This window comes from Mus musculus, chromosome 14 (assembly GCF_000001635.26).
Source record: "Mus musculus strain C57BL/6J chromosome 14, GRCm38.p6 C57BL/6J".
In the NCBI taxonomy this organism is placed as follows: Eukaryota; Metazoa; Chordata; class Mammalia; order Rodentia; family Muridae; genus Mus; species Mus musculus.
In genome coordinates this window covers 121,582,818-121,604,530 of record NC_000080.6, presented here as the reverse complement: position 1 = coordinate 121,604,530, position 21,713 = coordinate 121,582,818, and the positions used below count along the sequence as shown (strand labels likewise).

The following is a 21,713-nucleotide window of genomic DNA, read 5'->3' as shown; positions in this document are numbered from 1 at the left end:
TCTACTGTGGCTAGTGGTTACACCACCCATTAATGCCACAAATTCATGGATCAGAAAAAGTGGTGCCTTTTATGTAGGCTTAAATTTTTGTGCAACCTCTCCTCTAGCCCACTACCCAGCAGAGGTAGTAGAAGAGAAAAGTTATTAGGATATGGGGGAAGTCGACCTGTTCAGCATTGTTCTTTGGGGGCGAGCTCCATCTTTGGCAGCGGTTCAGTCCTGTAGCAAACACCAAATATGACTCAGCAGCTGCAGACTCGTCCTCTAGGCAGGCAGACACCAGGTAGGAACCAACAGCTGTAGTTCAATCCTGAAGAATCCACCAGGCTCATTCACCATCTAATCTTTTCGAGTTTCTCCTAGTGGCATTGTCATTGTCACAAGTTGAGCTTAACAAAGCTATGTAAGGTGAAACAAGAATAGCGATGTGGAGCAAACCGAACCAATGCTCAGTGCTTGTCTCCCACTGTCTGTGGGGTCATGTTTTATATTCCTTTATCACAGGTATTTTCACATGTTTGCTATATCCAAGCATCCTTTCACGTGTGTCTGCTTCAGGTAAAACATTCTTTCAGGTGTCTGCTTTAGCAAGACATCCTTGTGCCCCAGCAAAGGATCATTTGACATAATTAACTTTCCAAAGACTCTAGAAGTTTCCACTTCACTTTTATCCACTGACTCCACAGGATTAATGCTCCTGAATCTATGTTCTTCCCATCTCTGATGTTAATTTCAGAGAAGACAGTGAAGCAAGAGTAGACTGACACTGGAGAGCCCATGCGGCGTCCAGATTTACTCCACACCATCAGTACTAGTCTGGAAGTCCATTTGTTTCTATGCATAATTTTCATGGTTATATGCCCCCCATATATATATAAAATGTCCCGTAAATGTTGGCTGTTGTGGGCAGGTTCCTCTCTTCTCTGGGGCCTACACACACGTTTCTGGCCTGCTCTGCACAGATGCTAAGCCATGGCTGTGAGTAGGGAGACGGGCTTTAGTGTGTTTGCTGCAGTGGTTCTTGCACTAGCTTGGCTCAGACAGGTGTGGCTTTGCATCCGGGCTCCAACAGTGCCTGGTTGCCCCTGCTAAGTGTCAGCCTTGCAGCCTCTGTGTCCTTAGCTGTAAGCTACCACTGTGGATGCCGGGTGATTGCCGTGGAAAATACGTGCTACCATTGATATACCTCAGCTGTGTTGTGCATCCTTGCTTCATAACTCCCTCTCAGAGCCAAATGATGAGTCCACAAGCCCACCAACGTGTTTGAACATCTTACTGCTCTGTCCTCTCTGCCCGGTACTCACAGTTCCACAAGGGGACGTTGTAGACTGTGGAAGTGATCAAGCCACAGTGGTGGGGCATTTTGCTCAGTTGATTCTCTTATTCAGAATTCAGCGTTACAATTCAAATGGCAGTGAGAGACTTGCACTGCTGTGTGTATGTGGTGCAGTCATGAAAGGGGACTTGGGACTGATCTGGTCACTTTTCACTCATTATCAGTTTTCCAGACCCGAACCCACATTTGCAGAAGCTACAACAGGCTGCTTTATACTTGGCTCTGTCTCTGTGCGCTCCCATCTAACAGCACCAATCCTTGTTCTTAGAAACATCTTCCAGGGAAGCCCCACCGGGGAACCAGGTTCTATAGGTTTGTGTTTGTGTTTTGTTCTGGATGCTACAGCAGCTACTACTCCTCGGGGAGCCTCCGGATGAGTCAGGGCTGCAGCTGATGCTTCCAGGCAAACGTGAAGAAGTCACATTGCCAACCATCCTGTGAACAAGTCCTTAAACCTCTTCAGAGCATGCAAATGAGAATGTCTAGAACTGAGTCCTGGATAAAAAGCTCTCTAGATTCCATGTGCTTTAGAGGATAACCCCTCTTAGCTACAGAATTCCCCTCCCACCTGTTCCGTAGTGGGCTTTTGGAAAAAGTGGAAGCGAGATGAGCCAAAACTTGTTTCATTCATGGGTTCTTTAAGGTCTTTAAAATGCATTCCCTGTGGCCTGGAGAGGCAGTTCAGTGATTAGGAGCACTTGCTGCTCTTACAGAGGACTCAGGCTCCCTTCCTGGCACTGTTGACTGTAATTTCAGTTCCAAGGGATCCGATGCCCACTTCTGGCCTCTGTACAGGTACACATGCCAGCATGTGTATATGTGGCAGGCAAAGCACCTACACACACACACACACACACACACACACACACAAACCCTAGTTTTTGAAGCCATTACCTGTGAAAGTGACCCTATGATACCCATCAGTGTGTTAATTTATGAAATAAATGTACAGTAATAAAAAAGGTTTTTAAAGTCAGGCAGTGGTGGTGCACATCAATAAGGAGGCAGAGGCAGGTGGATCTCTGAGTTAGAGGCCAGCCTGGTCTACAGAGTGAGTTCCAGGACAGAGAAACCCTGTCTCAAAAAAAACAACAAAAAAGTTTTTTAAAAACACTTGGAAGTATTTTTAAATAGAGCCCTTCCCTCAGCAACAGCACAATACACATACTGAGAACAAATGAGCATTTGTGTTTGTTTGCCTTAAATTAGGAGTACAGTTTGGAATTGGTTTGAAAGTCTGAGAGTGGTGGGTATAGCGTCCATTTCTTGACCCCTTTGGTCTGACTTTCGTGTCCTGCTTCCACTCTGAGCTAAGGTTGTTTTAAGAGAATCATCATTACTATGTGGCCCTAGCACGCACTTCTTTTCTCTCCCTTTAGAAAAGCTGTCACCCGGGCTGGTGAGATGGCTCAGTGGGTAAGAGCACCCGACTGCTCTTCAGAAGGTCTGAAGTTCAAATCCCAGCAACCACATGGTGGCTCACAACCACCCGTAATGAGATCTGATGCCCTCTTCTGGTGTATCTGAAGACAACTACAGTGTACTTACATATAATAAATAATAAATAAATAAATCTTTAAAAAAAAAAAAAAAAAAAAAAAAAGAAAAGCTGTCACCCATCCCTGTGACAGGAAAATGCTCGTCGGGAGGGAGAAGGATTCATATGCATATCACATATCTTTAATCAAGTTAATTAAACATCATCTCCAGGTTGTCTGAGAGTAGCATTAGCCATGAAATTTAAAAGTCAGACAGCTAAGAGACATAGAAAAACAGAGGTGGCTTGTTTTATCTGTCCATCCATCCGTCTGCCCATCCATTCATCTGTCCATCTGTCCTCTGTAGAAGTGTCCTAGCCTTTGTACAGAGCCCAATTTCATACTGAAATCTACAATGGCCTGTTGTGAGTTGGATCTCTTCTAACGCTGTCTGCAGAGCCTGGGCTTCCTGCTGAAGGTTGTTGGTTCACAGGATGTCAAATCCAAAGAGTCGTTTTTAGAGTGAAATTTATTCAATCTTATCTAAGCAGGAAGCCAATTAGTTACTTTAGAAAGTCTCCATAGTTCAAAGCTGGAGGCCAGTTTCTACCTTCAAATACTGTTGTTTCATGCATGTCAAAATGTTGTTTCCCAGTGAGAGTTCCTTCCTTCCTCTTGGAACAGACACAGCCAGATACTTTCAGTTTACAGATTAAGGGTGGATCTAACTGTCATAATAATTTTTTATCGTATCTCCAAATCAAAACTAATAACATTGTTTATCAGAATTGACTTGTCTGTATACAGTTCTGTTTATTCAGGCCTTAAAAAACAAACAATACTTAATACCCCAGCAACTTAGTAGGCCTTTCACAGACAATATGCGTAAGTTCCTGGGGAAATACTTGCATTTGTGGCTCCAGGCTGTTAGTCGTAGGTTGCTCATGCTTGGTGGATGGATGCTCAGCCTCTATACTTTGACTTCTTGTCTTCACTTCCTGTTTCACTTCACTTGCTTTTTATCACAGCAAAATACCAAGACAGCCCCTCTATAGAAATGGAGTTTCCAGCCAGCGCCAGGTGTCACCCTGGGTCCTTAGATTTTTTCAGAGTGTCTTGTCACACTTCTGGGAATATCCAGGGGCAGTTTGCCATACAGGTCGTATACTATAGGTTTATGATACAGTTTCCCATCTTTTGCTTAAATGGTTGAGATGGATTTATCCTTTTTTTCTTCTTGAATTCTACTCTGAAACAATATATACTACAATAATGTAAGTTACAATAATACAAATATAATATATGAAATAATGAAAAAATATATTCTATAATAATGTATGACATAATGCAAATAATGTATATTTGAGCAAAGACAGCTCCAGTAAGTGGATTAGCCATGTTTCATATGTGTCTGAGCAAAGACAGCTCCAGTAAGTAGATTAACCATGTTTCATATGAAATGTCATTTTGATGTCTCCCGTACTCACCTGGTTCTTGGAAGGGTGATGTAATGAGAGACTGGAGAGGTGGCTCAGTGGTCACGAGCATTTGCTGCTCTTGCAGAGGACCCAGGTTCAGTTCCCAGCACCCACAACCACATGTAACTCCAGTTTCAGGGCATCTAACACCTTCTGGCCTCCACAGACACTGCACACACATGGTACAGTGTGTACCATACATACATATATGCATATATATATATATATATATATATATATCTCAAACTTACACATAAAATAAAAAAAAATAAAGGCAAAATTGTTGAGTACAACTCTCGAGCCATATGACCTTATAAAAAATTAATGGCCACAAAAACACTTCCTCTTAAAATTTAGTATTTATTTTTATTTTGTGCTCTCTAACAAAAACTTGGTCTTGCTTTAATTTCCTCTTAGCTTCTCCGTATACAGCCTCAACCCCCAACATCAACAGCGTGAGAAATGCCGACTCAAGAGGCTCTCTCATTAGCACGGACTCAGGGAACAGCCTTCCAGACAGGAACCCCGAGAAGAGCAACTCTCTGGATAAGGTGATTTCTTTTCGCTTAAAACAGGGTTTCTGATCTCTAATGGGGGTAGCCAGTGTAACCCGCTTCACGTTCTGCTGTTTATTACATGTGACCTTCTGTGTGTTTTTAAATACCGTAGCCAGCACGCTGTAGATGACAGGGCTTCTGCTAGGATTGTGACTCAGTCATTGTCTCTGTGTGTTAGGTCGCTGCTGGTAATGACAGCAGATCCTTCTTCACGTCAGGCAGGCATGCGTCCTGGAGCTCCCGTATCCATGGAGTCCTCTCAAACCCTGATCTCATTTCCTGGGTCTCAGATCCAGACAGTGTTTATGTGAAGCAGGGGAGAGCAAACGATTCTGGTGTCTTTTAGAGTCTTCGTGCCTTTTGGGTCCAAGGCCAGCAAAGCAGATGGATCGATCTTACCAGAGCCATGACTGACCCACTCTGGTTGGCTGTACCCACCCCTAACACTCTTTCTTCTTCTTTTTAAATCTTTTCTATCCTCTATTTTCTATTACTGTAGCTTCAGTCTCTCTGGAACGTCGTAAGAAAAGATAAAGGTTGATAATAATGTGGGACCCTGGTAGAGTTGTATCACTTGGGGCTCTGTATCCCTGTTACTTCGAATTATAAGAAAGTTTTCTGCCAATAAACAAGCGATCCATTTTTAGGGAAGTGTTGCTCATTTGCAGGACGTCCTTCCTCTATCTCAGCATCAGGTTTTTCTGTGACTGGCACCGGCACGGTTGTCTTTAGGCACACTTGTGTGATCCGTGACCATCTCAGCCTGGCTCTGTCATGACGTGTTGACTTTTCCCTTGACCCACACCATGCCTCCGTGCGTAGAGGGACAAGCTGCTCCGGAGGCACTCCGCCTGCGTCGTGCGTAGTGCCGAGGAGGAAGAGAGCTGCCCGTCAGCCAGGCGACACCGGATCACTGTGGATTTCTCCCTCCTCACAGTCCCACCTCTGCCAGAGGAAACTTTGCATGTTGCACCCGTGTTCTTCCCGCAAGAAGTACTGAGTTCTCTGATCACCTCTTGACTCAGTCTGAGGGCTTCCTAGTTGGCCCCTAGCCTTTTACCACTAATGACTCCTATATTTCTTAAATAAAAACCATCACACATATTATTTGAACCTGCTCATTGTATATATATATTTTTTAATTGACCACCAACACCTTGAAAAAAATAAAAACCTTTTTTTCCTATGATTTTTTTTTCCACTTTGTAATTGGCAAAAAAGAAAGAAAAGAAAGTTCTTGATTTAAATTGAAAATATTTCTCATCTACTTCGTCTTTCACCGGAGCTGAGATTCTTATTCAGCTCTTCCGATGTGAACCTGCTACGATGTGAACCTGCTACTTCCTAGTGGTAAAAGTGCCTTCTGCCCCATCCTCAGCCCAGGCTCTCAGATCCTGGGGTCAGGCGAAGCTGATGATGGAGGGCCTCTGAGGGTTAGGGTGATCGGCAGTGCTGTGCTGACGTGTTCCTGTCAGGTGTTTCTCCATGTGTGCCCACAGTGCCACGCCCATGCTGTTCCCTGAGTGACCGCCTGCTCCTCGGGCTCACCTTAGTGTTGCGTGGCACCTTTGGAGTCCTCCCTCCCACGACGGGCCCTCGTGCATGTGCTTGCTTGCTTTTGCATGAGATTTTTACCAAGATTTTTTTTTTTTTTTTACCCCTTTGACATGATGATAACTGCTCCTCCAGTGAGAAAGGTTTGTGCCTTCTGGCTTGTGCCTTTGGGACAGGACAGAGGTGTCAGGTGAGCAGGAGGCAGCAACAGTTGTGTGTCACACCTAGGTGAGGGGTATCTTTGTGAACCTGTGCCTGTGGGCTACCTCTCTTTGCAGTTGTGTGATCTGACTCAAAGTTAAAGACTCTTTCCTCTTCGAAGGGAGATGTGTGCATTGTGGAGTAGAGAACTTACCTGCATTCTCTTCCAGCAGCAGCAGAGTGGCATGCTGGGAAATTCCGTGGTTCGATGCGACAAACTGGACCAGTCTGAGATCAAGAGCCTGCTGATGTGTTTCCTCTACGTGCTGAAAAGCATGTCTGACGGTGAGTAGAGTTAAAACACAGATGTTTTGTTTTCATTGTTTGAATAACAACTTACTTTAGTGGCTTAATTGAAAATTTCAGGTACTTAAGGGAATTTCTTCCTTTTTTTTTTTTTTTTTTTTTTTTTTTTTTTACTGTGTATTAATTTGCTAAATGCAGTAGTAATAGAAGCCTTGATGTGGAGAATTAGTTGCTTCTATTCCAGCAAATACTTTCTACAGTGGAACTGGGATTTCTTTTTAATACAGTGTTTCACAGGCAAGCTGGACCTTTGCAGCTGAGAGTGACCCTGAACTTCAGACCCTTCTGCCTCCACCTCCAGAGCCCCGGGTTAGGCACTGGCTGTCACACCTGCTTCCCGTTTATGCCGTGACAAAGACTGAAACCAGGGCTTGTAGGGGTGCCCGGTTCTACAAGTCCAAGGTCACAAAAATATTCTCCATGTTTTCTTTAAAGGGTAGTAGCATTTCCACAGTCAACCCTAGATATCTACGTAGCCTTGGTTTTGTGTGTGGTGTATTGGCAACTGGGAAGATGCCCCCGGAAGGGAGTTTACCAGAGAAGCAATGGAGCCAGTCATACAGCACTCTGGCCTCCTTTGCCTTTTACTTTTACACTTTAATGAGTACCTGTGCTCCCTCAGGCTCTCCCGGACACTACTGGCTACTGGCCATTCTGCCTGGTATAGGCTGGCAGTATCTGAGCTCAGACCTCTCCGGGCAGAAAGAAGCTTACACCCTCACTGTTAGTCAGTGAGTCAGACCTGCCCCTGAGAACCGTTTCCACTTGGACGCAGCCTGCTTCAGCCATGACTCTTTATTTTGGGAGCTGGGAGACGTCCTTAGCTACCCTGAGCGTCTGGTGTTACATCTCTAGATGAGAACTCCAGTGCTTTGCGTGGGATGAAGAGTGAGGATTGCATGGCCACATTCCTGTGAAATTGGGACGGCTCCTCTGAAGCATGGCCTGGCACAGCTTCTTCCCTCTCCGTCCCCACTCCTGACAAGTGTGACAGAGCACAAAGTACAAACCCACAGCCCATGGCCTCTCTTCTCATCTCAGGCCCCAGGGAGTCGGACATTTTCCTGGAAGGAAATCTCTTTACCTGGTTTTCAGCTTTATGTAAAAGGGACCTGGTGTTCACATATCAAATGAGACTACTTTTTATACAATACCCAGCTGAGGGCTCACAGAGATTCAGATGTGTTTAGCGTTTAGTATCCCGTATCTTTCAAGATTTTCTCCTATAGATGCAACCCGTGTGACAGGATTTTAGCAAAGCATGCTTATTATAGAACAAGCTTAGAAAGAAAAACAGAGCTGTATGCCTATCAATAGAAATTGGTTCGTTTCATTTTGGTACACCCATAGAGAGTACTCTGCAGCTTGGGAAAACTGAGTAGAGCCAACCTGTATTATTCTTTTTACAACTCGAAGGCAGGGTCCGGAGAGACGGCTCAGCTATTAGAGCATCCACTGTCCTTTCAGAGGACCTGAGTTCAGTTTCCAGCACCTACATTGGACAGCTCATAGCAGCCTGTAATTCCAGCCCCCAAAGCTTCTGGCCCTGAAGGCATCTGCACTCCTGTGTACATACCCAACACACACACACACACACACACACACACACACACACACACACTCTTTAAGAGCAAAACAGCATGTTTTCACTTTCAGCAAACTCCCTGAAGAGGAAGGAAGGGTTTTGTAGAAGGAAATAGAGAGGCAGACTTCAGCTTATTATTGTATTTGAGAACATGCTGTGTTCAAGTTAAATAAATGGTCCTTACCGTAATATAACACTAGGTAATTTATTAGTGAAGTTCTGGAATTCAAATGTTCTTTGACTTGAATAAGTCTCTCCTGTGTTATGCAGGAGAACCTGCTGGCATGGTTCACCTTTTGGTCAGATATAAAACAGGCAGCAATGGAGACCTACACTCTGGGGTCTATCCCCCCTGTCATAATACATGGTTATCTATAATGTATTTAATGTTTATTGTGATGCTGACCAAATCAATGCTTATTTTTAGATGCCCTGTTTACATATTGGAACAAAGCTTCAACTGCTGAATTGATGGATTTCTTTACAATATCTGAGTGAGTGGCTTTATCCTTTCCTGTCTCCTTTTCGTCTCTCTAGCTAGGAGGTGGGAAGCACACTGTCCTCAGGGCAGGAATACAGTGCATGACACAGTTTCCTTCACGAGTCAGTCAGCAGTAGCCAGCCTTAATATATTGTAAAAAATTGCTTGTGGCTGCTGAGATACCTCTGTGGTTCAGCCACTTCAATAAAACGATACAAAATGTATTCACCGTGTTGGTGGCTACTGTTTTTCTAAGTTAAATCTAGAGCCTGTTTGATCTCTTCAGAATAAGCTTCTGGTTTCTTTTCAGCTCGTTATTTTTAGAAATACGGACCCATAGCACTTTTTCTAAAACTGCTGAGGGAAGATAAGTTTTCAAATTCAGAATTTGGGTTGTTTTTGAAAATTTGTAGTTAGTGTTTCTCAACCCACAATAGCTACAGCTCAGACAGCACCCTTGATCAAACACATTATATCCATGGCAAAAGAAAAAAAAAAAAACTCTTCAGTTCTCTTGATTAGTGTTATCGAATACATTGTGATGTATGTAAGCAGCTTTGTGTCTGAAATATATTAGAAGGAGCTCAGATGCAAACCTTGTTCTCTGAGGGGAATGCCTGTGGAACTGGCCTGCTGGCAGGAGTGGTTTAGTCTATGACTGCTCCCACGATTGGCAGTCAACCAGGACAACTCGTTCTGTTAGCTAACTCTTATTAAGACGTATGGGTTTTAAAGATTCAGTTTTGTAGTTCTACTTAAAACAAAGCAAGAGAGTTTTATATTTGATGCCAGTGAAGGGACCACTCCACACACTTGAGCCAAAAGAGAGAGTTCCTTGCATAGACTCATACGAGGATGGGTTAACTCTCAGTGGCGTGGAAGGCCTGCTACCTTCTGAGGCACGCTGCCCTGGAGCGAGTCTGGCCGCCCTGAGTGAGTGACTACTTTTCTTCTGTTTATCCATCCACGACCACCATTCTGATGGCCACACACGTGGGCCTCCCCTGATGTGTTAATGCTTTCCTGTGGGTGGAGAATGACCTTCTAGAAGATTCCTGAAAGCCACGAGCTAGCCATCCATACCTTTTTTCGATATTGCTAATAGGCTTCAACCAGTGGCTTGAGCACAGTTTTATCTGCGCGCTCTCTAATGGTTGTCATTTGTCTGCAGGGTCTGCCTGCACCAGTTCCAGTACATGGGGAAGCGATACATAGCCAGGTACTGTGGGCCATCCTGTGAAATGTCCAGGCCGTTTTCTGTGAGGCTGTGTGGTAATGCTCGACTGTGGTGATTGGCAAGTGCTGGCGACCTTAGCTTGCTACCACGGAGTCCAGTCCGGTCGTTTCCGTCGCCAGCATTACTACACCCGTTCTGTCTGGTTTTGTCTCATGGTCCCCTCTCAGACTGACTGGCTGTACTGTTGCTAACTTCCTTCTTCATTGATTTCCAAATCCTAACACTCTTGGACATCTCTTTCTCTTCTCCATGCTTCTCCCTCAGTGAGTTCTTGTCCCTGCTCCCAAACAAACCTGCTGATTCTCACTTAGCTTCTCTCTCTCTCTCCCCCCCCCCCCAATAATTAAGAGGATGTTATTATCCTGTCGCAGATTTGTATGGAGTTTTACTGGCCTTTAAAATGGAACTCTGTTTTCTTACTCTGACCAGTCAGTGTGTCCTTGTCTCTCTAGAATGTTATGTCTCCCTCCCCACTGCCCTGGCCTGGCCTGTACTCCCTTCTGTCTCAGGAGAGCTGCAGGTTCCTCACAGACATAAGCCCAGACAGGTCCATTCCTAGGGCATTTCCTCCCTGAACATCTTATCATTACCAGTCCTTGCCCTGACGCCCTGTGTATCTGCTGTGTGTCCTTCTGTGTCGGGATGGGAAGGGGGAGGGGTGGGGAAGGTCAGAAGCATCCTAGTCGTCTAGTGTTTTTAACGGTTTGATTATAAGTAAGCTACATTTGTTTTAAGAAAGTCTGCCAAGTTTAGTTTTAATTGCAGTGTGTTTTCTTATGGTTCACAGCAGTGAAACAGAACGGACATTAGCAGACACTGTATTTGAGTGCGGTTGGCTTAGATGCCGGCACTGCCGCCCCCCCCCCCCCCGGGGGGGACAGATCACAACTTTTCAGGATCATGTTTTACATCATGAAATGAAAGCTTGTGTCCTCTTTTTTTTTTTTTTAAAGAAACAAATTTATCGAGATCACTTTGCCTTTTCCTCTTATTTTGTTTTAACTAAAATGTAATTTTTAAGTTTCTTAGTCTTAACCTGGAGTTTTCATCACCACAGTGATTTTATGTTTGTTTCCAGTACACAAATGCAAGTATATACAAGGCGCCTCTATGCCAGTAGACATGTCTTACTTCCACTCTCATACTGCCCTGTGATGATGGGCAAGCTGTACAGCTGCTAATCACCACAGAGCTCCATGCCTTCTCAGCAGTTACTGCCAGTTACATTTTAGCAAGGCGCCTGGAGAATGTTCTGCAGAGTAGGATAAAAAGCCTGAGCTCAAGCTGGTGAATGTGGGAAGCTGACAGTTTCCTCTCTGACAAAATATTTTAGAATACTTTGTAAAGCAGTTCTTTTGTTCCCTCCCCACAGTAGATACAAATTTAACGTTTGGAGGGAAACTTGTCACTTTGTAAGCCCCTGTATACACTTGCATAGAATGTGGGCTGTTTAAGAAGGGCTGGGGGCGGGGGGGGGGGGGGGGGGGGAGAAGGGTCAGAGGCGGTGTTTTCTTTGTCCCTGGCACTGTGGAAACATCCGTCCTGCTTTATAAAAAATTGTCATGGTTTCCGCTGCATGTGACCGAGATGATGAACCATGACATGAACACTGTCAGTGTTTGCCCTGCACGGCGCAGTTGTGTGAACACTGTGCCTTCTCCTTCACTGGAAAGTCACCCCACAGCATGCAGCTGACGGTCGTCCATTGCATGTTCCTGTTGAACACACAGTAACACAGTGAGGGGCTTGGTTGGCTCCGGGACGGGGGACAGGTATCCTGCTCTCCAGTCAGGTTCTGTCTGCTCTGGCAACGGTACACTATAGGGAAGTGAGCTATCTGATTGCTAACCCAGATACTTTTCTGTTTTCTCTACTTGACTGCTTGACAAGTTTAACAAAGTGTGTGACACTGCCTCCTGCTTGGGTAAGACATAGGTGTTCAGCTTATTCATTTAACCCCTGCCATTGCATGTGTGTCTTCTGCTTCTTTTGGTGAACTGGTTTGGTTTTTTTTTTCAATTGGCATAATAGTCTGCTCTTGCCACATGTAATTCAGGGAGGTTTGCAGTGTTTTCTTAGTTGTCAGAATACTGTTATCTCCATACTGGAATGAGGTTCTCTGAAAAGTTGCATCCCTAATGAATGTACTTTCTCAGAACGAGAGAGACTCTGCCTTGGCTCGATCTTGCTGCTTCGAGGCCTAGTGGCTTTGCTGTGCACTGTTGGAGCTGCTGGCTGTCTGTCCCTGGCCACATGGCTGCATGTAGCCTGACTGCCCCATGTACAACGCTCCAGCTTCACTAACTCTCCCGCCTCGCTTGGTGTAACGCGTCTAACGTTGCTTCTTTCCCATTTCACTCATGTTACAGGAACCAGGAGGGGTTGGGACCCATAGGTCATGATCGAAAGTCTCAGACATTGCCTGTTTCCCGTAACAGAACAGGAATGATGCATGCCAGATTGCAGCAGCTGGGCAGCCTGGATAACTCTGTCACTTTTAACCACAGTAAGTCCCACGCCAAACCATCGTAACCGCCAAGCCATCTCAGAAGGGAGAGCCCCTGCCACACTGTACCGCGTCACCAACTTGATTTTTCTTCCAGAGCCAAACAAGTAGGAAGAAGAGTTCCCTCCTTGGAGGAGAGTCCTGTGCAGTGGGGGGGTAGCAGAATGTGGGGCCAAATCAACTACAGCACCCGTCTCAAAGTGCCCAAACTTCAGGCAGGATGCAGCAGATTCCGTGGCCAGACATTGGCTCGTATTTTTGTTCATTTTATTCTACCCTCTGCTGTCCCTCCTGGCACATCCGGGTCAGATTCGGTTGCCTCTCTCGCTCGGTGCATGTAATTGGTTGAGTGCCCACATTCTGACGTTCCGCCCGCAAGAGACCGTTAAGCCCGTGAATCAATTTGTGAGGGTGTGGAAAGCATCCAGTAACGAAGTGACTTTTTCTGTGTTTTCAGTGTGAGAAAGATATCAAGTGTGCTTGGGATTTCTGTAGACAATGGTAAGACTTAATCAGGTTGGGGCCGCTTCCCTTGCAAACAAGACCTTTCCATTCATCTTGCCTAACTGCAGGGCTTGCCTAACTTCACCATAGAGGTCTGCTAGTACGAGGGTCCATCTTTTTAATTCGTTTCTCTCAGTCATCCAGACACCTTCATGTGCTCCTGCTAGACGTTTTGGAGTTCGAATCTTCCTGAGGGTTTCTCAAAGCAGAAAGCCTAAAAGCACCAGCCACGCTGCGCGTGAACAATTAACACAGTCATCCTCGGAGTCTGACTTCCATCCCTGTTGCTTTCTCAAAGCCGTCCTTCTCTCTCCAAGCATGGCGTAGCGAGATCTTAGAAAATCATGTGTTCTCATCCCCAGCACTGTCTTTAATACATGGTTATTAGTTCTTCCCACCATCTCTAACCCGCTGTGGTTGTCATGCCTTTTTCTTCATGCAGACTCAGTATAAAAACAACACCCCCACCACCGTGTGGTTGAAAGGTAACACAAAGTGAGAGTGCAGAAAAGCACAGCAGCATGTCAGGTGTGGCGGCATACGCCTTTAACGCTAGCACTCCGGAGGGAGAGGGATGGATCTCCGTGGGCTAGCTCAAGGCCAGCCAAGGCTACACGGTGAGACTCTGTCTCAAAAAGCCCATAAGATAAAGCAGCAAACGAATACAGCAGCTTCCCTCACTTCACCAACAAAGTTTAACATAGCAGAGACGTCTCACTTAAGCCAGGGTCCTGTCGGCAGCCGCCTCTGGGGCTGAGGCAGAAAGAACCTCTCACACTTAGTGGTAGCCTGCACATCTACCGCATACTTGGGGCTGCAGTACTTGTGTTTTCAACTCTCTGTCTCTTAGCTCGATGAATGAGAGGTTAAGTTAAAGCAGGGTACGCCCAGGGTCTCGTGACCTTTGCTCTCATTCCCTGTTTCCGTGGTAGACCAAGGTTCCCCCCCACCCCCAACCCCACCCCCCGTCCTGTGGCACACATGCCACACTGCTAGATTTCCTTCTTCCTGGACTATATAACAGAGTAGTTTACTACACAGACACTGTGGAGGATTTTCACACAAGCAGATGGGGGCCCTATCTCAGACATAGTCACTGTCGACCCCCTGCTGTAGATGGACGCCGCAGCAGGAGCCAGAGACAGCCAGCTGCAGCTAGAACAGCCCTGTGAGCTGGGCTGCTCTCTCCTCTGCCTTCCTGCAGTCCATGGAGAAGCTGGTACCCTGCCTCCTTCCTTCCTCTGTCAGTTCTCAGTGGCATCCTGTCCTCCTGCGTGGTCAGGAAGCCATGTTCTCTGACTCCTTTCCCCTTGGCCTGTGTCTCTCCAGTCCCTCCTCCTGTGAGGTTGTTCTCCCATAGCTGAATGGCCTGTGTCTTCCAGGACTCAGTCTTTCTCCTGACCTCTGGTTCTGATGAGGTGGCTTTTACCCTTTCCCACCACCCTCTGTTTCAGCACATGGAACCTGGCCAAAAACATGCTAAGAGAATATCTTCCTGTATCTATCATGTGTACAATGTGTATGACTCATATGTATGCATATATACCTGTTCATCTCTACGTAGATATTCAGTGAAAGCTTGGGGCCATGCATGCCCCTCTACAAACAAAACAAAACAGAAACTTACACAGCTGTAAGCACAATGCCTTCTCTTAATCTAGCCAACATAAGTGAGCAGCCTGCCAGGGAGACACAGGGGCTGGGGTGAACTTCTCTCCATGGCCATTTCTTCCCTTTTTGTCAGACCTCAGCTAGGCCAGCAGGGGGCAGCAGAGGCCTGTGACAATCCGTCCTCTGTAGGCCTGGCTGCCTGTGCGTTCCCTAAATCCCTGGAGAATCCACAGTGTATGCTGCCTGTGGGACACAAGCATTTCTGAAAACAGTGCATCTTAATAGGTCATCTGAGATGGTCTGTCCGTTTATTGCACCTGGACTGGCTCAGATGTACGATGAAAGGGGCAGTCCCTGCTTGAAGCCAGTTATGTGTACCGCGCTCTTTGGGTGTCTTCACAGTGTGGGGCTGCATACTTAGGACCATTTCAGAGCCAGCTGGCACTTACTCTGTGGCATTCCTCAAAGAAGGCAAGCCGGTGCCGTGTTATTCACGGGTGACCTTGTACCTCATGGACCATGGCCACCAACAACTCTGAACATGACTCTTTCCGTATGTGAAGTTACAGGATCCAGCAAACTGTACATCATTTTGCCATAGAATATACTTTACTCTATACCCCTTGCTGTGAGGAAAACTTCTTGGCAGTTAAATGGGAACAACTGACTATTGACCACTTCTTATATTTTTTACATAAAGTATATTGGCCCCTCATAAAGCCACATGCCATTTGTTAACATATCTGAGATGGTACATCTCTGAGAGCTTACCTCTGCTTCCACGCATGCTTGTACACACACAAACACTGTTACAAAATTAAAACAAGTCTTACTGTAGGCATGATAGTGGCTTGAAAATTTTACAGATTTGATCTGTGAATGCTGAAGACTCCCAAACCAGCCCTCAGCTTGCTATCTAAAAATGTCACTCTCGACATTTTTTTTTTCTTGACATTTTTCCTGTTGCTCCTACAGGCTGAGCAAGGTGGAGGGAATTCACAGTGCTGCAACACACTATTGCCCCCTAGTGGAAGTAATGGTATTTTTGTGACTTTCAAATAATGTCCTAGTATACCATTATATTGTGCTCATATATGTACCTACCCCCAATACCCACCTCATTACCCTCCCCTTATCCACTGTCTTGCTAGTCCCAAGATGGTGTCATGGCTAGGCATGGTGTGATAGCTTAGAGAAATCTTGTCGTTACCGTATTTCTGTACATGTATACATAATTCTAACACGTAAGTAGCCTGGCACATCGATTCTGTTTTAAAACAACACGTTAAGTTCTGATTCTCTGTTTCCAGGCTTTAGACCAGGAGTAGGTTAGTGCTATGGGAACTGCTCAGTAGAAAGCCATCTTATTTAAAATGGCTACTTGCATGCCCTTAGCCTGTATGTTTTATAGAAAGAAAAGGACAATTCTATAAAGATAAAACAATAAAATCACCATTAAGCCATGTTCTAGTCTTAGCTCAGACCACAGCAGCTCCTTAAAGGTCGCTTTGACCTGTATACATATTTTTGGCTGGCCTGAGCACAGGTGTTGATGTTTTTGGCTTTGGTCTCCTCTTTCCACGGTTTATATCTCTTCAACAGTATTCCTCAATACTTCTTTCTTTCACTCTCCCTTTATCTTACCCCACCCCACCCCACCCAGCACATGAATGCCTTAGCTTGTGCGAAGGCAATACAGATGTCCTTAATGCACCTATATAGCCACCTTTCTTTTCTCTAGAAAACTACTTGTTTAAAAACAAAGAATTGGAATTAACATAATGTTAAACATATTCTATATCTTCATGAGGAGTTAGACAGCTCTGACACAAGGGGGACAGAGAACCACAGGTGTAAAAGCTCAGAACCACCTATTGAAAAGCAGAGTTGGATGAACACACTTGATAGAGCTTGCATGGCAGTCTTAAAGCATCTCTGTGGCTTTAAAAGCTCCTCTGTAGTATTTGTAGAACTATAGCTCATATTTCCTTCAGTCAGAACAAGGTCTTACTATTCTTTTCTTTCCTCTTATTTGCTTGTATCAGTTCTCTGGTACAGTGACCCAAATAGAAATTTGGAGTGTAGGTTCTGGGTTGAAGAGAACAGTTCCCATTAGTAATCTCAAGGAAATTCTATGGGTTTTCTGTACTTTATTTTTTGGATCGCTTTATTTTTTGGATGCCTTCCTCTCTGGAGTATTTAAATTAAAAAAAAAAAAGCGACCAATTAGAAAGTGTTGCTTTCTCAGTCTCTCCTGGGAGAAAGTCATTAGATTGTGTCCTGTTGTGTTGCCATCTTTCTGTATAAGCAACGACACCATGGTAACATCTTTACATCCTCTCTGTGTGTTTCTGCTAATACATTCCATTTCATAATTTAATATCTCAAATTGTTGAACTGCATTTATATCATTACTAAATTGATTTTGCAGCCACTGTTGAAGATTGAAATATTTGTATAAATTGTATATGATGAAGCTAAATTTTCATGACAAGTCCTCTGGTTCTCTTCTCTGCATAGGCATATCTTTCCAATATACTGGCTTTTACGCTTTTTGTTAAAGCAAGTAGAAGACTATTTGCAGTACAGTCAACTCTCGATTATCACTTGTGGCTCTAGACCTACCCACTTAATGCATTATGTTGCTCATTCAGTACGAGGCACATTTTTATGAACCTCACAATATTAATTTATCCTCACTAAGGTCTTTGAAGTGTGGATAACTTTACCCCTGTCCTATAGATGGGGATGCTGACTGGTAAAGAGGTTAGCTAACTTGCCCAAAGCCATACGCAGATAAAGAAGTGCAGCTGGACCGAGTGACCAGCTATCAGCCCCGTATCAGGTGCCTGTCACCTGCTCGGTAGGATGCTCGGAGCATTGTCGGCACTCTGGCCATTGTGACCACTCAGCTGTACGGCTGATGGGCCGCGTCTGTCCTGGTGGGCATGTTGGCACTGCCATCTTACTGCCTTGGAGACTTCATCAAGTCCTGTGGCCTCTCTGTGCCCTTTCCCTATCTGCAGGAAGTGTTTAACAGGTGCACACTTCACGGGGCTGCCGAGTAACTAACTGCAGAGTAATGTGGAGCTCCTGGGCTCAGCTGGCACGGAGCAAGCACGCTGTAAATGGCTGCTGCTGTCACTGAGCCTCTAGAGCTGAAACAGATGCTCCATGAATGACAACATTATTAATGCCACCTCCCTACAGAGCAAAGGGGGAAGAGGACTCTGAAAAGGGACCTTCTGTAAATAATCAAAAGTTGACTGTTACTGCCGCACCCCACGGCCCTGTTGCCTGTACCCCACCCCCACCCCCACCCCCAGACAGTAACACCGTTGCTGGTTCACACAGGCTACGGCCACTCAGAGGCAGATGTCGTTCACCAGTCGCTTCTCGAAGCCAACATCGCTACTGAGGTCTGCCTCACAGCGCTGGACACCCTCTCTCTCTTCACACTGGCTTTTAAGGTGCGTATTAAATGCACGCTGTTCAAGGTCAGATGTTTTTAATCTGACAGATCCACTCAGCTTATTAAACTCAGCCAACACCCAGCCAGGCGTGCTGTGTGGTTTTCCTTCAGCTGATTTTGCTTCTCTAGAGACTGTTAGTCTTAAGGTTCCCTTAATGCAGCATTCCCGTCGTGAGTGTAAGAAAGCTTAGCTGGCCCATGTGTGCTGCATGCTTGGAAATGCCACAGGCTGACCCTGGAGGCAGCTGGCTTGGCTAGGAGGAAACCCTTCTCCTAAGCCCTCCATATGATAACCACGGGAACGTTACCAGGCATTTATGCTTTGAATATCTGTAAATAATGGCCAAATGTCTTAAATTAGATATTTAAAGAGAGAGGCACAACTAAGTGTAAACTCATCTTTCTAAAATTATTTATTTATTACTAAATTAAATGGAAAAGCATGTCATGAAAAAAAGAAACGAAAGAGTTTTGGTCTGGCTTTTAAATTTAGCAAATAAGAATTAGGTTATTGATGCATGTTCTTCAAACCTTTGTGGTTTGGTTTTGGTTTTGGTTTGTTTTGCAACAAGACCAAAACCAGTTTTGTTTTTTTTTTTTTTAAAGTATTGAGTTAATAATCAAAGGAATGGGTTTGATTGTAATGTTTTTATGCATGTATACCATTGTACCGTGTTCTGTCTCTTAGGAGCCTAAGGCTTCCCCGTCTCTGCTCATGGGTCCCTTCCATTTCTAGTCTAGAAAGAAAACATTGGGTTAGTGTTACTATCTATGAATGTTGCAGCTATATATTTAGCTGCAAAGGTCTTAGGGAAATGTAACCAAAGTCCTGCTCCCCTTTGTTTTCTCTGTTTTATAAAATGTATTCCTTAGGCAGGGGCGGGGCTTAGCTCCGTTGACAATACTTGCCTAGAATGATGCTCAAGGTGTGATCACCCCTATCTCAGAAACCAGGAGTGGTACACAGGTTCCTACTGCATGGGAGACAGAAGTAGGGGATCCCAAGTTCAGGGTCATCCTTGGCTACATAGAGATGGAGGCCAGCCTGGGCTATCACAGAAAATTTTCTTTCTCTTTACTAGTGACAGTAAAAATAATGACCCCCCCCCACCCCAATATCATGTAACTTTACTATTGTGTGTCCTCTCCTGAGGTGCCAAGCCATCCATGTCCCCCACTAAGTGTATTTCTAGGAACCCAGCTGAAATAGAGGGAAATATAGTCACAGACACGGGTTGTGGAGCAGTGTGCACTTATTACATAGAGTCCCTTCACTGCGGCTGCCTCTCCTGGGAGCTTGTTAGAACTGTCAGTTCTCTGGCCCAAGCCCTGATGTGACAGATGAGGTGCTCTGGATATGAGGTCCCCACACTTGGAGAAGTTCACTCTGCTGAGACCTTCCCCCAGCCCGATAGCTTCAGTCTTTACCTAGGCTGTGAAGGTTTGAGTGAGAACACATGCGGCCATGTGCACTGTACCTGGGCTGAGCGAAATCCTCTAGTCCCGGCCAGCAGTGCAGCTTGTTTCTATGCTCTCTGCCTGGAAAGAGGCAGGAGACTGAAGGAGGGACCCGTGCAGAGCAGGTACAGATAGGAAGGCTACTTAGATAGCCCAAGAGCATCATGGAGGGCTGTCCCACTCCTTGTAGCTAACAGCTAGCAGGAGCTAACAGCTGGCTCTATGCCTGAGGTAGAATTTCTCCATGCTGGGATTTCTGACCTCAGTCTGTGACAGTGGGGATACAAAACCAGTTTTAGAGCTGCTGGTTCACCGAAGAGAGTGTCAGGGAGTGGTTTGCATATACAGATCCTTGCATGTTTAAGCGATGTGTGTTGTCCCTCCAAACCATGTGACTACTGAGTACCCAGAGAACCTTTCTGGGGAGAACCTCACTTTGGGAGGACAGGACTCATGGCCCCACCCATCAATTCGCTGACATCTATAATGGCACCTCCATGTCAGAACTCACATACCACCGAATATCCATTGCTGGCATGCGGTTAGAAATGAGTATCCGGGCCGGGTGTGGTGGCACACGCCTTTATTCCCAGCACTCGGGAGGCAGAAGCAGGCGGGTTTCTGAGTTTGAGGCCAGCCTGGTCTACAAAGTGAGTTCCAGGACAGCCAGGCCTATACAGAGAAACCCTGTCTGGGAAAAGAAAAAAGAAAAAAGAAATGAGTATCCGGGAACCCGGTCAGTACCATGGCTGTGAACCATGCTGCAGATTTCTAGATTAACCGTCCCCGTGATGGTAAATGTTCCAATGGTCTTTCTCGATCTACGGGAGCTTTCTGTACTTTCCTCAGAGTGCTTGCAGCAGTCTGTTTGTCTCATGCTTAGCAGCTACAGTAGTGTAGCGTACACACAGAATGACACGTTGTAGAGGTGTTAGCCTCGTCTAACGTTGATGCCATTGTGTTTCAGAACCAGCTCCTAGCTGATCATGGGCATAATCCCCTCATGAAGAAAGTTTTTGACGTCTACCTGTGTTTCCTTCAAAAACACCAGTCAGAAATGGCTTTAAAAAACGTCTTTACTGCCTTAAGGTCTCTAATTTATAAGGTAGGTCGCTTCAAGGCAGCAGTCTCGCTGGTGATTACGGGTTTCTTGCCTTCCGCCTGGAGCAGAGGCCGCCTCAGGAGCACTGACCTCTCTGCTCTGTCTGCCCTGTGCTTGGTTCTAGTTCCCCTCGGCGTTCTACGAGGGGCGGGCGGACATGTGTGCCTCCCTGTGCTATGAGGTCCTCAAGTGCTGCAACTCCAAGCTCAGTTCCATCCGGACGGAGGCCTCCCAGCTGCTCTACTTCCTGATGAGGAACAACTTCGACTACACAGGAAAGAAGTCTTTTGTTCGGACGCACTTACAGGTGCGTGTGCTTTCGCTGCACCAGGGCACGGGTGTCACCCAGGGTCAGTCACCCTGAACAACACCGTACCACCAAAGGCCGTGAGTGGGGAACTGGAGGTCACGTGTGCTGCTAGTGTTTGTTTCATGTCCTGTGTTCTTACAGAGCCTGGCCTGGCATGTCTCATCATTAGCTCGATATCTAGATACTGATTCAGTATACCTCCTGTATACCTCCTGTCTGTCCAGTTAAAACATCCAGAATTCTCTGCTCTGAGAGCCAGAATATAACAGCAAGTCCTGTGTGCTTTTGTGTAGCATGTAATTATTAAAAACAATCCACGCTAACACCGGCTACTCGCTGGCAACATGGTCTCCCTGCCCCCATGGCTATCCCCAAGAGGCGGTCCACCCAATTTTGTATCTTCTCAGATCATCCACCTCCTGCTAGCCTCTGCAGGACTGGCAACGGCTGACTCTAAACCTCTAGCCCCATTAAATGAAGACTCTAGAGGCTTGTAATTTATCAGTCAGATTTATAACAGTAAATTCTCAACCCCCA

At 45.6% G+C, this 21,713-nt stretch overlaps 1 protein-coding gene across 46 annotated transcripts in view; it reads left to right on the top strand.

Annotated features, from left to right (window-relative positions):
- Positions 1-21,713, top strand: part of Dock9 (dedicator of cytokinesis 9) — a 259,536-nt gene that overhangs the window by 193,370 nt on the left and 44,453 nt on the right. For 16 of the 46 annotated variants that reach the window (XR_874271.3, XR_383125.4, NM_001347596.1 and 13 more), the window contains exons 34-41: positions 4,710-4,843; positions 6,775-6,889; positions 8,923-8,989; positions 10,148-10,195; positions 12,583-12,719; positions 18,189-18,304; positions 20,732-20,869; positions 20,991-21,173. Coding sequence is in view for 36 of the 46 variants with exons in the window: in NM_001347596.1 (NP_001334525.1) it covers positions 4,710-4,843; positions 6,775-6,889; positions 8,923-8,989; positions 10,148-10,195; positions 12,583-12,719; positions 18,189-18,304; positions 20,732-20,869; positions 20,991-21,173 (938 nt within the window). In the remaining 10 variants the exon portion in view is untranslated. Of the gene's footprint in view, positions 1-4,709; positions 4,844-5,671; positions 6,036-6,774; positions 6,890-8,922; positions 8,990-10,147; positions 12,138-12,582; positions 12,720-13,176; positions 13,221-18,188; positions 18,305-20,731; positions 20,870-20,990; positions 21,174-21,713 lie in introns of those variants that run through there. The other 30 variants (XM_017315757.2, XM_017315759.2, XM_017315758.2 and 27 more) reach the window with 14 other exon arrangements.